The sequence below is a fragment of the Atta cephalotes genome, assembly GCF_000143395.1.
Source record: "Atta cephalotes unplaced genomic scaffold scaffold00052, whole genome shotgun sequence".
NCBI classification, from domain to species: domain Eukaryota; kingdom Metazoa; phylum Arthropoda; class Insecta; order Hymenoptera; family Formicidae; genus Atta; species Atta cephalotes.
The window spans coordinates 1,689,991-1,706,210 of NW_012130116.1; the positions used below are offsets into that span (position 1 = coordinate 1,689,991).

The 16,220-nt window shown below is 31.2% G+C and overlaps 2 protein-coding genes across 2 annotated transcripts in view; both read left to right on the forward strand.

The window, feature by feature from the left end:
* Nucleotides 1–6,219, forward strand: part of LOC105623076 (sodium-dependent noradrenaline transporter) — a 16,782-nt gene extending 10,563 nt beyond the window's left edge. Inside the window, exons 3-11 of the mRNA XM_012204477.1 lie at nucleotides 862–1,171; nucleotides 1,652–1,790; nucleotides 1,980–2,114; nucleotides 3,662–3,765; nucleotides 3,831–4,068; nucleotides 4,284–4,412; nucleotides 4,750–4,950; nucleotides 5,472–5,639; nucleotides 6,007–6,219. Of these exons, the coding sequence (XP_012059867.1) occupies nucleotides 862–1,171; nucleotides 1,652–1,790; nucleotides 1,980–2,114; nucleotides 3,662–3,765; nucleotides 3,831–4,068; nucleotides 4,284–4,412; nucleotides 4,750–4,950; nucleotides 5,472–5,639; nucleotides 6,007–6,219 (1,637 nt within the window). The remainder of the gene's footprint in view (nucleotides 1–861; nucleotides 1,172–1,651; nucleotides 1,791–1,979; nucleotides 2,115–3,661; nucleotides 3,766–3,830; nucleotides 4,069–4,283; nucleotides 4,413–4,749; nucleotides 4,951–5,471; nucleotides 5,640–6,006) is intronic.
* Nucleotides 6,220–13,960: 7,741 nt separating this feature from the next.
* On the forward strand, nucleotides 13,961–15,735 carry LOC105623077 (ankyrin repeat and MYND domain-containing protein 2). The gene is made up of 3 exons (XM_012204478.1): nucleotides 13,961–14,161; nucleotides 14,517–14,894; nucleotides 15,091–15,735. The coding sequence occupies exons 1-3, from the start codon at nucleotides 13,961–13,963 to the stop codon at nucleotides 15,733–15,735; spliced, it is 1,224 nt and encodes a 407-aa protein (XP_012059868.1).
* The last annotated feature ends 485 nt before the right edge of the window (nucleotides 15,736–16,220 follow it).

Below are 16,220 nucleotides of genomic sequence, written 5' to 3' on the forward strand. Positions count from 1 at the left end.
GTAATATATTGTGTATGTGTGTATATATATATGTATATATATCCCTTGTTTTATAGATCTCTCTCGTAATACAGCCGTTGGTATTTTATGCGACACGTATAAATCCGAGAGAATCGTAGGATGCGAGAAACGCGACCGGTACTTCTCCACGTAAAGAGTCTCCATTTCCGCCGATTTCCAACTTCATTTCCACAGCCACAATTTCGCTCCATCTGTCCGACCGTTGATCGCCGTATGATCAATCGAGATTCTCCATCGTCGTATTTCTGCGTCGTGCGATAAACGCATCTAACATATACGTACATACGTATTGTAGTATGCGCGATCTTATCAGTAGAGAAGATCACGATGTATTTGTATACAATGTATGTATGCGTAAGAAATAATATCTTTATAGGAAGGACGGTGTGTTTCTAATGTTTCTGCCTGGTTTCGATTTTTTTTCGCGTCTACGCAATTATCGTGCTAATTTGTTTAGTAATCTTATACTTCACAGATTACAGAGATCACATCATACTGAGATCCACATACGATAGTAAGGAGGCAATAAATAGTTAAAAAGAATCTTTGGATAGTAAAATTTTTTATAATAAAAATGTAAATGTCCTTTATTATATATTAAATTATGATATTCATAATTTTAAGTAGAAACAAGAGCATTAACAATAATCTCATGGATTAATAAGTTTCTTATTTAAATTTAAATTGTTTTAGTCAACAATCATTAAAAATCTTTACATTAATTATTAGATCACATTGGAAATATAAAAATAGAAACTAAATTTTTTTTTCAAGAAAATGACTTTTATCATCGTGCGATGGTCATTGTTCGATCTGAAAACATGTATTATTCTTGATCAGGTATCGGATATGCAGTGGTCCTAATCGCGTTTTACGTTGATTTTTACTATAACGTCATCATCGCCTGGTCGCTTCGCTATTTCTTCGCTTCTTTCGCCACGATGCTGCCGTGGACCTCCTGTGACAATGATTGGAACACACCATTGTGTCGCGAGTTCGATGCGAATATCTCGTACGCACTTGCGGATATGAACAGCGAGATTAATGAGAATTTTGGAAATACCACTCGGCTGCTAGTCGATTTAGGATCGGATGCTGCTGTTCAGAGTACAATGGATAATTATACGAGTGCTGCGCATGAATACTTTAAGTGAGTGACATTTCATATATGAAAACAAAATTCATCTTTGATGTTTCATATTAATACTTAATGTTAAATTTGGTAAATAATTAGCAAAACGATTAGTGTTTTTAAAAAATTTGAATTCTTGGCAAAAAATTAATTTCTATGTAATGCAAAGAATGTTCAAATATGCATAATTTAAAATAATCGATAATTCTCGCATTTGAATAATACTTAAAGAATTAGACATTTATCTTAAATATTGAACTATTTCATTATCTTTTTAACTTAAATTTATTTTAATAAAACTATAATAAAAATGATTATAATATATTATGAAAAGGATTTTTTAAATATTAAGTTAAACATACATTTTTATATACTTTGGATTTTTGTCTTGAATTATTAAACGTTAACATATTATCAATATTAAATATAAATCTTTCTTTTTTTAAGCAATTCATTTATTCAATATCTTCATAAATTACAAAACTTTTTTTCCTTAAGTCGCGCTATTCTGGAACTACACCAAAGCGAAGGTTTGCACGACCTTGGTGCCATTAAGTGGGACATCGCTCTATGCTTGCTCGTGGTCTATCTAGTCTGCTACTTTTCTCTGTGGAAGGGCATCTCGACTTCCGGCAAGGTAAGCTGAATGCCTCATCAGAGATTCGAGATCCTAAAGGCGGGCAAGTGAGTCTCGATGAGGCATATTTTCGCGAAGATCTATAATAAAGCACCGTAAAACTCAAAGCTCTATCAAGTGCTATCTAAGATATATGTATTTCCGATCATAAGGATACAATTATAGACCGAGTGATCTTTTGTGTTACAGGTAGTCTGGTTTACCGCTCTTTTTCCTTATGCAGTTCTGCTAATTTTGCTAATAAGAGGTGTCACTTTGCCGGGCAGCATGGAAGGAATCCGTTATTATCTCAGTCCAAATTTCAATGTTATCACAAAGGCAGAGGTACGTACGTAATGTTTTGATATCGCATCGATGTGCAATATTTGGAATATATAGCATGATTTTTAGGAAATAAATTTTTATCCAATTTATTATAGTCTGTTCTTTATAGCTGGGACTAGTATACACTAGTTACACTTCAAATGAAATAGTATAACTGAAATTTGGTGAAATTGATTAAGAAAATTTTAATGCAATGCAGTGATAAGAACATAACTTATTTTTTTTAATTTCTATTTATATAATACAAATATATTTTGTCAAGATTAAAAAAATTAATAATAAATAAATTTAAATAAAGTTAATAGTCACAATTAATCAATAAAATTAATATGTAATTGTTACTTAATAATGATTAAAAGTAATTTATAATTCCATTTTATTATACAATTAAATCTTATGTGATTAAGGAAATAAACTATACGAAATATTAATTATTTAAGCATATATTGTAATATAGAAAACGTTACTCTTTTACAAAGCATTGAAAAATTGTTCGTTCACAATATGGAATTTATTTTTTAATAAAACTATATAAAAGGAAAGTATCGGTCGCGCTCGTGATTATTGTTTTATTACCGTTGACCTGGATTACCACGAACCGCGACGTATTCCCGTGGCAATGACAAAAGGAGAAAACTTTGGGAGCTAATGCATTTATAGGATCGCGAGCGGGTTCGAGAACGAAAGCGAGCGGAAGGGGGGGGGGGGGAGAGATCGGGTATGGTGGCCGAGGCGGCCGAGGTATGGGGTAAAATGGAGTAAAAGGAACGTGCAGGGTTAACTGACGATGGTGAAAATGGAAACTCTGTGTAGCTGTCATAATGAACATTAGAGTCTGATAGGGCACACGCTAGAACGTTAGAACGCACGTCGACCCTCGTGCTTCGCACGCGGAATGCATTCCACGACGACGGCGACTTTAGCCGCTTACCATCGTTGCTAAAGTGGGTTTTATACCAGTGAGAAAGTGGATTTGTTGATCACCGCATCACCGTGGATGTACGAGAAGAATCAAACTGATGTATTGGCTAGTACTCCCCTTTTTCCTTTGCTCTCTCTTCTTCGAGAAATTAGATTCTTTTTTTAATGCATACTTGTATACTTACACAATGCTTTTTTTTATATGTACATGTATCGCTCGTTATAGTAAATATGTGATTAATATACTTGCCATAACGAAAATAATTTATTTATGAAAGTTATTAATAATTTATAGACACCATTAAAATAATGAGAAACTGAAGCTTCTAAACTATGTGTATATATACATATGTGGATTCTTAAAATTTACTGGTAGCATTAAATAAGATCCAGTTTGATCATTAAAGATTTTCTTTCTTTTCTTGTTGTGTGTAAATAATTTATATTGCTTATTTTTTACAAAATTTTAAATGTACGTTATAACAGAAATAAATTGAAGATATAAAAGAGTAAAATAATTTGTAATTTCTGTTTTTTACAAAACTTAACTATTATATTTTTTATTATGAAAGTGTAGGACTATGTTTTATCGCTTTTATGAGGATATTCTTTCCGCTTTTTTCTAGGTGTGGGTGGACGCGGCGACGCAAGTATTCTTCTCTCTAGGACCAGGATTCGGTGTGTTATTGGCCTACGCGAGCTACAACAAATATCACAACAATGTTTACAAGTAAGAAAATCGGATTTTTTTGCGCAAACCCATATGATCTCGTCTGACACTCATATTCTCCGCAGAGACGCTCTGCTGACAAGTTTAATCAACAGTGCAACATCTTTCGTTGCCGGATTTGTCATATTCTCGGTGCTCGGTTATATGGCACGTGCCAGTGGCAAGTCTATCCAGGATGTCGCTACGGAAGGACCTGGTCTGGTTTTTATCGTCTATCCGGCAGCCATTGCTACGATGCCCGGCTCGACATTTTGGGCTCTCATTTTCTTCATGATGTTGCTCACACTCGGTTTAGACAGCTCGGTGCGTTTTTATCTCTCTCTCTTTCGTATATGTAATATTCGTATATGAATTACTTTAACAATAATAATTTACATTTTTAATTGATATTTTTTTATTTTTTTTCATATAAAGCTACCATTTGATATTAAATATAATATGTTGAAAATATCTTTCCATTAAGCGATGGATCTTCTCGCTCACGAATAATTAAGATCGAAATTAATGTGATTTTATAGTTCGGAGGTTCAGAAGCAATTATAACGGCACTGAGCGACGAGTTTCCAATAATCGGAAATAATCGTGAGGTCTTTGTGGCGTGCTTATTCACTTTATATTTTCTGGTTGGGCTTGCTTCTTGCTCACAGGTAGATATTCTAATTGCTAAAATTATGGATACGTTAAATACTAATCCAATTTATTTCTAATTCAATAGAAACTTTTAGATAATATAAAAACAAGTGTAAAAAGTATATCTTAAAAGTGTATATTTTAAAAGAACTTTTGATAAGTATTAATTTTTAAAATTTCTCTCTCTTAGATAATTTTTTGAAGTCTTATTTTCTGAAGTCTTGAATTACAATATTAAGACCATTTTACATTTTTGTATTGTTATAAATCGTGTTAGATTTATGCAAAACAATATTTAATTCTTAATTCGTGTGCCTCACGTTATAAACAGAAGATTATTGCTTTTTAATACAGGGTGGGTTTTACTTTTTCCATCTGTTGGATCGATATGCGGCTGGGTACTCGATGCTGTTCGCCGTTTTGGCAGAAACAATCGCGGTCAGTTGGATTTATGGAACGGACCGATTTTGCGCTGATATCAAAGACATGATCGGATTCAGACCTGGTATCTACTGGCGAGTATGCTGGAAATTTGTAGCACCACTTTTCCTTATGGTATGTCACAATATAGCTGTATCCGAAAATAATATAAGATTGCTCATTAAGTATCATTTAAAAAAGAACTTATACTTCTAACAATTTTTATTGTTAAATATATTTTTAAATATATTTTTTCTATTTTTTATGTAACGAAGGTAATAATAATATTTATGATAGTTATAATAAATTTAATTATAATAATATTTATAATTATAATAAATTTATTTGAAATAAATATTCTTGACTATCTTCTAATTTTGTTTCAGTTTTTATTTTATTTTATCTAATTTTTATGGGAAGAAGTTACTGTATATATATATATAACAATCATGTTTCTTGTCTTTATTTTTAAAACTCATTTGTTGTATTTTGTTTTTATTTTAACAATAAAATATTTTCTCAGTCAAAATTAAATTTGAAAAATTAAATTTGGATTTTTTTGCGTGATGAAACAAATACTGAATTAATTTAACATCGTGCTAATAAAAGTCTCATCGTATTTATTACATGTACGTTTGTCTTTTATTTATTTATAGTTTATTATTGTCTACGGTCTAATGGGCTACGAACCATTATCATACGAGGACTACACTTATCCAGTTTGGGCAAATATATTAGGCTGGTTAATCGCATGTTCTTCTATCATCATGATCCCAGGTATGGCCATCTACAAAATTAGCAGCACATCCGGATCTTTTGTTCAAGTAAGTATTTTATTTAAATTTTATATATAATATGATTATTATATCTAAATTTATCGAAATAAAAAAATTTTTTTAAATATACAAAATTAAAATTGTATATATTTATTATTAAAAAAATATTCGACAAAAAAGATACTTTGCTTTCTTTGATACGAATATAATTTACGAATATAACTAAAGGACATATTATATGCTTTGATTTATACACTTGAGTTTAGTAGATAATTTTATTGAAAAGATAGAGATTAATTATGACTTGATAAATTAATTTTATTAAAATTAAATTCTTTAAATTCTTTAAATTATATTTGTAATATTTGGCTTTCTGAAAAAAATAACGTGGTATACGCATCAAATTTCAACGTAGAGGTTGAAGATCTTAACGACACCTTGGCGGGACACGCAACATCAGAGAAACGATCTGTCCTCAGTGGCGAACGGTGCGATTCGTCGAAGTTTCCTAGCCGAGCAAGACTTCGAAATTACCAAGGATCACGAATTAACTAAGGAACAGACGGAGGTAATGATTCAATCTAGAGAGAGTGTCAAGGGGAACGATCCGCCCCCCGAGCCAGTCTAGGACAGTGCGGTTGTGATTTTGCACGGTGCCCGGTTCCAAGTATACCTCTGCTAGAGCACGATCGCCGAGCAAGATCCCACAACAAGTAACAATCCGATCAAACAAAACAAGTCTCTTATCAATGGAGCAATATACGACACTTGAGCGCATTTGAATCTTGAGGATACTGACTTGATTGACGACGTGGTTTTCTTCCTTGAATCGTGATCGAGAATTCGCGATTCAACGTTCGCGCATCGGATTGCACTTTGTTCCTTCTGTTACAAGAATACAGATGATAAAAAATCTAGAGAAGAGAATGGGTGCCATCGTGATAACACCAACGTAACGTCGTCAGCCATGCTTTCCCTCGGATGGGTTTAATCGGACCTCTTAACGATAATCCCTATCTTGTAAATATAATAACGCGCGTCATTGGAGCACACGACGAATCGCATGAGATTGATGAAACGTCATAGCGAACAAGCACTTGATGTTTACGCTTCTTCTAATGGACAATGTTTATCACAAACGAGCTATTGTCACTAATAAGAGTTTATTACGATCCTACCAGATCTTACCTACTTTGGATGACAGCTTTAAACCTAGGAAAATAATTTACGCGCAAAATGTCTAATTTAGCGTAGTCTCGATCTTTAATGAATCGATTCGGTATTTCCCTGGAGCGTGCCAACTAATGGACTCGCTTTGAGGTAACTAACTGAGAAACATTATCTTCAATAAAATTCCTTCTTGCGTAAAAGATTCCCCAGTCGTCTCGCGAAACGAACTTTGTTGTTTAATATCAATCCGTTATTTCATTAATATTGATAACAATCATTTATTTCAATTCCGATGTTATGCGAGTTATGTTATGCGAGCAATCGTAAAATGTTTACTTCATATAAAGATGTTATAAAACAGAGATTATAATGTTAAGATATCTTATAGGAGATGATTACACTATTCCGATTAATTGATTGTGATTGACGATTCTCTTGCTAGATCACATTGTTGTCTATAAAATAGAAAAGTGAAAGGGAATTGAGTTAATCACGATTAATCGGTGTCAGTGTCTTAGAAAATGGATTAGATAAATTATATTTCCGTTTGACCAGTCCTCCGGGCTTTCGTAAGCCTGGATGATAAATGCTGTGTGGACTATACGCAAATTATAATCACCGGTAAAACGTTAAGCAATTTATTAGGTCTTATTACCGGTGTGAATACGCTTCATTGATAGCCTGCTCAATCCTGTGTCGAACATCATCGTAGCATGAAATAATTTAATTTAATTTAATTTAATTTAATTTCGTTTATTGCAAAGCTTTATGAAAAAGACTACATGTTAACAGAGTAATAGACATATAATATGATATAATAGACTATAGTTAACATAAACATAAATACAATAGACAATAGTAGCTTGCAAATAGTTAGGCGTCAGCAAAATAATGCGTTTTTTATATAGATACAATTTTCGATCACTGGGTTCACGCTCTTCTAGTCATCGATTATTTCCTTATATATGTATCTATTAAAGATCCGTGAATATATGATACGCGATTTTTTAAAAATTCTCTAGAAAATTGAACCACGAGTTTAATTCATCTTAATAATATTATTTTACATGTTAAACAGTTCCGCACGACTTGTTTATTCGTGGAACATTAGAAGATTTTAATACTGATTTTATCATAGATTTTGTATTGCATTTTCATATCTTTTTTTTTGTATACACAATGTTAAATATTACGTGACTTTCGGTTTTAAATATCGAACGTAGAAATTACATTTGATGAGAGTTAAACTATAACGGTTACCTTATACGTATTTAATCCTCTTTGCAGTTCAAAATAATTTCGATAAATTATAGTGTTACATATTTTATTTTTATTTTGATTAATTTTGATTCAACTGTTATCAATATTATTTGATGTAACGTTTAATTTTCGTTATTAATAGAAATTTTAGAAGCGTCTATTCTCCGACTGTATTATTGCTAATTTATTATTATTATTATTTATCACTTCAGTATTTAAAATATGTGAAGGATTATACCAAATGATTTTTTTTTATAAGAGCTCCTGTTTATAGAAACTACAAAAGATTAACTCTTTGCGGTCCATAAACCATTTCTCGCTAAAATAAAATATTTTCAATTTTATTTTTAATCAATCTAATATGAATTAAAGGTCTTTATTATTTAGAAGAATTTATAGAGATCTCAAAAATATGGATTTCCGATTATAATAACACTTAAATAATAATGAATCCATAACGTATTGAGTCCAACTCGATATAGAATTGCAAAGGATTAAATATGTGTCATGAAAATGGGTCGATTCACGAATAAACACGTCGTGTGAATATCATCATAATGGAGCATCAGCGATATGAATCAGTTGCAATCTCCAGTAGTTTAAAATCATAATACTAAACGAGTATTCAAATTCTAACGTGTGCCGGTTCGTAACTCTATTTGTCTATCTACTTCCACTTATACATTGTGTCGTGCGGTAACGGGAACGATAAATCGTTTCCTAATTCTCATAATATCGCACAGTCCATGATTTCCCCTTCGATGCAACGCCTTCATTGCGATAGGATCGTTCATCATTTATCTAGTATTAGTTAGAGCCAGTAGAATTGATCGATATAGTGTAGGTATCTGACGGATGTTCTTATAGATACGTAAATCCAGAGATAAGCATTTGCAAATAATTTTATAAAAGACTATTTTTTTAGAAAATTGTTTTAACATTTGAATTAATTTAAATATTTTAAATAATTAAAGGAGATTGTTTTAATTGTGTATTGGAAAAAAATCTAGTTGCATTAATTGGAATTCTGAAAAAAGTTAATGAAAATGGACAAAATTTTCTGATTGAATCTATTATAATTTGAGATAATCAGAATTCTTATTGATATGATCAGAATTTTGTTTGTTTATTTGTTTTTAATTTAGAAAATTTTTTCAGTAATACCTTCAATAAATCTTTTCTTTTCATGATATTATGTACTTTAATCCTTTGGTTACTTTTATATGTCATTATAATGTTTTTCTTCTAAATCTTTTGTGACAAAACGCTACTACAGTTACTTTTTTCTATGCTTCGATACCTTGCCACTATTTAGTAGACACTCTAATTTATTTCGATTTGTATTTGTTTTATCGAAAAAAATTTTGCTTTTTAGTCAAATTTTGCAGCCAAGTGCAGTACAGCTTCTCCATAGCTCCTCCATAGCTAAAAGATTAATCATACATTCGCAATTTTTCCCAGTTTACTATTTACTAAACTAATTTAATTTAGTAAACTAATTGTAGCAAATTATGTAGTTCGTTAATTTTTCTTGGTTTACCAAATTTTTGTTTTAAATTTATTGTCAAATTAGTGCATCAATCAAATCAATTTGCATGATTTATTGATTCGCTTCATGATAAAAAAACTTTTTTTTGTGTAGTAATGAATCTCAACAGGTACAAAACAGTAGCACAAATTTGCGTATCCTACGAATATCCAAGGATACTTATATCACGTATGCCCCGCTGCGCTACGACTTCATTTCGTCGGGAGATGAAGAAGTCATCGGAATCTGACGGAAACTTCCGATGTACCATACTTATAAGTACAATAAATACATGTATCGCATTGTAGCCCCATCAACTGGCCAATGAAAAATGGCCGGGCATAGAAATTAAGCATCTCGAAATCGTCGTGATAGAAAATCGTTAGAATCGCGAGGCGATCGCCGCGACCTGCGTTTTCCATCCCTCATCTCTTACCTATCATCCCTAGTATGCAGGGTTGCGTCGTCGCACGCGCGACACATACAATATATATACATATATAGTTTATTTAGCGATCGTTGTTTAGATACAGAGATGTATACGTATCTATAAGCTCACATGTGTATGTATATACATATTTAAAAGTAAAATATATATATATATTTTATACACATCGCATCTGAGTTGCCACCGCAGCCATAGGTAGCAGCTCGGGCCTTGTTAACTCGATTGAAGGATTTAAATGACTTTATCTTCGAGATGAAGAAAGCTTGCGAAAAAAGAAAAAAATCATCAGTTATAATCCTGTTGACTATAAACCTTTTTTTCCCTACCACCCTCTCAAGTCGGGGCGATCATGCTCGCCCAAGAGCCATATTGGCCGGGCATCCGCCAAGGCTTATAATCGCACACAAGAAAGTTTTGCACCGCTTTGGATTATGACATTACATCACACTGTATTTTCTAGCGCTTCTTTAATTAATTGATTGTGACCGATGATTGTCAATCGACCGTATTAACATTATTGTTATTTTCATTTTATTATTATTCGTAAGTAATAAATATAAAATATTTTTTTCCTTTAGATTTATTATGTGGGATTATATTATGTGGACAAAATGAAGTCATTATATTGTCGATGCCGCATTGACAACATGATGTCGAGATAATAGTGACTCCGTTCGTTCACAAAGACAACAGCCATGACTGAATCTCTAGGGCATTATTCAGTAAAATAAGAAGTACATTAGTTAGTCACTGTGTTTATATAAATCTATGTTCATTTACGGAGAGATGAAGATTTTCGCCAGTAATAATGAAACGATATATGGAAGAAATAGAGAGAATTAGAAGTGATCCGAAGGAGGAAGTCTCGACGTCCTGACGAGTCTCACCTAGTGATGTGTATGTCTTCTTTGCAAAATACTTCTACTCAACTGTAGATTGCCGAAAAAAAGTCATACATTGTTTCGAAAATCGAATGGTGCAAAACTGATCTTGAACACGTGCGCTCCGTTTCCCGCTACGTGTCGCATCCCGTCGAAGAATGTTACAGCCGCGGCTTTGGAATACGATCCCGATTAGTGTTGATCCGCAGAGCGACGTAGCGTTATGCATGTAAGGATGATTTTGTCGAATAAAATTTTGTTTAAAGGAACAGCTTAGATCATTTATACCATCATGATTTCTTTGCGAAAATAGGTAAACTACAATAAAAAAACATTTTATATTCGTATTGGAAATGATTCATTCACGTTTCTGTTAATATTTTGTGATGAATTTTTTAACATATTTGAATATGTTAATTTAACATAATGTAATTATGTTGTTTACATAGGTTGTGTTAAATTGATATTCAAGATTTCTTAACTTCAAAATAACACAATTTGTAAGTAAGTGAATAAATAAATATAATGTGTTTTAAAATGTAAATTGTAAGATAAATACAAAATATGTATTAATTTATTTGTTTAACATTTCGTAAATGTTAATTTTAAAAAAATATGTTAAAAAATTTGTTAGTTTGTTTATGAACTATGTTAATATTACTTTTTCTACGTTTATCTTCTTCAATTTTAAATGATATTTGCGTTATTTTTCTATATATTTATCTTGTGTTAAATTAACATATAGAATAGAGTGTTAAAGAGTATAACAAGTGTCAAATTTAATATAAATTTTCTAACAATGTACATAAAAAAATATGTTACTACAATAAGTTTGCTATGATAAATTTATCGAATATTTTATTTTTAAAATCAGAAGAAAGCTTTAATACATTGAATAGAAAGCTTTTACATTAAATAAAATTATAGCAAATCTCAAATGTAAAAAAACAGAAATAATTGTCTTTAAAATATATCTTTAATTTAAAAATAATAATTTTTTAAATAATTCTTTAGATAAAATAATCTTCTTTAAATAAAACGAGAGAAAATTTGTAAAATTTGTAAATTACACTTATATTTCAAAGATTATTCGCAACTAACGAAAACTGGATTTATATTAATTTCCCTAGATAAAAGTAAAAAAATTTATTTATAAATTAAATTTATATAAAATCATTCGTAGCTTGAAAAAATTGAATTTTTGTTAATTCTTTTTAAATTTTTTATTTTTTGTGATACAAGCTTACAACAATTCTTCAAGTTTTACTCATATTTCTTATCATGGTGTTTCTTCGTCACAATAAATGCGTTTCCGCCGAAAAGTGTGATGAATGAACACTTTAAACCGCCTACATCAGGTTTACTCAATTCTGACTGAAGAAATTAAAAGAGCCGCTATATGGACTAATCACGCGTATAAAGCGCAATTGAAATTATCTCGTAACCAAAAATTGTCGTTAATTAACAAATCGCTGTTGATAATGTTTTTTATTTACATTTTTGTTGAGTCACAGTGGCAGATTGTTTTTGCACGGAAAGAGCACAAACAATTGTAATAGAATCTTATTTTTTTCCTTCTAAATCTTTCGTTAAATCTTCTAATTTAAAAAGCAAATTTAAACTCATCATAATTTGATGGTTAACAGTCGACTTTTTTTAGTCAACTTAAAGTCAATTTGTAAAATCGACATTTAGTCGACTATTTATATAAGATAACTTTTTATCGATTTGAATGTTGACTGTAAATTGACTTGAGGTTGATTATTTTTTAAAATCTAAAAGTGTTTTTATATCTCACACAAAGTCTAAAATTGAGACAGAGCACGTTTTTAAAACAAACATTTAAATAAAGGACTTTAAGACATTATTTTACAAATCGAGTTTTATTATTTTACATAAATTCTTCTCCATCTTCTTCAAAGATTAAAAGAAAGAAAAGGTAATACCAGAGAAAACAAAGAATTAAAAATTCTTCTAACAAGCAAAAGATTGAAAAGCCAATGATAAACTCTGTGATTCAAGTTTTTATGCTATACCATAGTCTCGCTTGATAATTCATGACGTAACTGTGATTATTTAGTTTAATTCAAGTATTTTCATTTATAACATCAATTAATGTATAGATTTTAATTATAGATGAATATTTTTATATGGAATAATACTATCAAGTCTGTCTAAATTTAGACAAAAAGAAGAATTCTATTTTTTATTGGCATCTTTTGCCAATGTCCTTTCAATTTTAATTGCCAATAATTAAAAAATAAATCGATGTTTCGAATTTTAAATAATAATTATAATTTATTTTAAATATATTATATGTATATGTACAGAGGAAACTTGAGAGAGGACGTGAACCTTTTTCCTGTAACCGCAAAATGCCGCCGCGCACTACTGCCCTCTGAATGTGAATGCCCTCTGAAAGTGAATGTAAACTACATAATGTCCAATTTTTTACGCTCCTGATGGAAATAAATCGCTGATATCGTTAAAATAAATCTATCAAATTAATAGAGATTTCAACGATTTCAGTAATTTATTTTTATCAAAACTATCAAAAAAAAATGAATATATGTTGAATATTGTTTGCATCCACTTCTTCAGAGGACAGTAGTGCAGTGCGAAGGAATGTTGCAGTTACAGGAAAAAGCCCTCATGTCCTCTTTTAGAGGTTTCTGTCTGACATGTATAAATTATTCGTCAAAAGAATTATTAAATTATTATATAATTATTTATAATTATTATTATTATTTTAGACTATGATTTTAGCGATTTCATTCGAATTCTTAATTTCTTTGCGCATGTGCAAGTAATTTCAGTCGCATACTGTAGCCAATTAGCGATTCTACAATCATTAAAAGATTTGAATTGTTTATTTGAATATTATTTCTTATTAAAACGATAATTTTTATTAAAATTTATTTCAATAACGTTTTTGAAATCGTAGAGCTGTGTTAAATTTGATAAAAGATCGTTTATTAAAAAAAATTCTATTCTTGAGGATATTTCCGGATTGATCGATAAAATATTCCAGTAAGCTGTCCCTGCTCTTGCTTTGCGTTGCCTACGAGCGACACACAACAATATGGCGCCTGCTACGGAGGATCTCTCGGACTTTCAGAAGGAGATTTTCGAGAGGATCAGCAAGAATGAGGTGTGCGAGCTTAAGACATTGTTGGCACAGAGGAAGATCAAGATGGATTTTGTCGATGAGAATGGTATGAGCCCACTCCAACATGCCTGTTATAAAGGAAATAAGGAAATCGTGCAGCTACTCCTCGATCAAGTAGGTTATGTTGACTGTATCAGTAATATTTTGTATCAACAGAGTTATGCCTCGTGATTAGTCTGTTATAAATTTAAGTGTATTGTCTAAGTGACGTTCACACGATCTTCTCATGATGAATTTACATCTCTATTTCTGAAATTATTAATATTTTAATCATGTTTATTGAATTCCTGTTTCTATCAATATAGATTATATAGATTAAATTAATTATTATATGTCTGTTGCTATCAATGTAGATCATCTTTTTTTAGTTTTAAGAATAAGCAAATATAAAGAATAAATTAAAGAATAAGATTAATCTACATGATAACAAACATAAAACATAATTAACTCGTATGTCTACTTGTTCTAGGGTGCTGATGTAAATGCATGTCAACACGAACATGCATATACTGCTCTTCATTTTGCTGCTTTAAGTGGAAATGCTGAACTATGTCATCTCTTAATGTCACATGGAGCACGCTTGACAGCAACTAACAGTGTAGGCAGAACAGCTGCGCAAATGGCAGCGTTTGTCGGAAATCACAATTGTGTGGCGACTATCAATAACTTTATTCCAAAAGCTGATATAGATTACTACATTAAGCCACAGGGTTTGCAGACTGAACCTATGCTGCCGCCACATCTAGCAGATTATTTCCATAAATTCATAATGCATGTTAATGTAAATCCTGTACGTGTATGCGTGAATTTACAGAGACTTCCTGCACTTCTGGAAAATTCAGCAAAAGTAAGATATATAGAACAAATTGATAATTGAATGCAATATATAATTTATTTGATACATCAGAATATATTTTGAGATATATTAAAATATCAAGAAACATACATTTCATATATCAAAATGTATCAAATATATGTTTTTTGATTTGAAAGAACAAATGTATTCATATTCAATATTTATTCATTTTGTCATCTTTTTTCAGATACAAAAAGTATTAGAATCCATGCGTTATAAAGAAATGACTCGAGGTGCTGAAATAAATGAAGTAATGGCCTTCAAGTACCATTATCTCAGTTGTGTTGTTGCCGAAGTGTTAAAATGTCAAAAGCGTCAAGAAGCTATGAAGGCAGAAAAAGGTGAAAAGGGGAATGAGGAAAGTGAAGAAAAGAAGTCCGATACTGTAGAACTTCTGATACGAAGATTCCTGAAGTGCAGCAAAAATGATAGTTTACCAGAGTATCAGGAGGCATTTTTGAGGGAATCTGTAAGAGAATTTCCATTCAGAGAAAGCACAATTTTTCGTCAAATGGTCGCTACATTGGCGAGCACAGATCCACCGTCCGCCGTTTCTGTAATCTCGGCTGCAATTAACGGTCAACGAGGATTTTTTGATGGCGCCCAGACTTGCGTGACCTGTGGCGAGGACAAGGCTACCAAAAAATGTAGCAAATGCAAAGCGGTACAATACTGCGATAGAGAATGTCAAAGATTGCACTGGTTCATGCACAAAAAAGCATGTGCTAGATTGGGTCAATCTCCGGCAAACAACGGAAAACTCACGGATGTAGATAAAGAACAAATTAGTAACGCTGTCGGCTCCAGGCTACAGAATCTAGCTGTTAAATAAATATGTAATGTGTACAAATTTAATGTTAGCATTTCATTTGGAATGCATTATATTCGCGGATGTTTATTTTTTCCTGTATATAGCTATTCTATGTAGAATTGATGGATCTCCGTATGATTGTGCCTATTACATCTGTGGAAGCTAACATTATTATTGTGTAAGTAAAAAATCATTTAAAAAATGTGTAAATTTTCGTTTAATCCATCACACGTTTATATCGATATCTCATTTTTTCGATCCTTGACAATCAGTTAAGAAATCCAGAAAAGAATCAAACTGAATCAAATTAAATAATAAATTTTTAACTAAATCAAATAATATATATTAAGTTTTTGTTGTACAAAAGTATTGTGTTTTTCTAATTCCTATACGCGACTACGAGCTGCCGGACTTTTGTAAACTGACTGATTTTTATATAGTTTCCTACTTCCTCATACTTGGACAGTAAAATTGCCAAATATATTTATAAGTTACTATTATTCTTG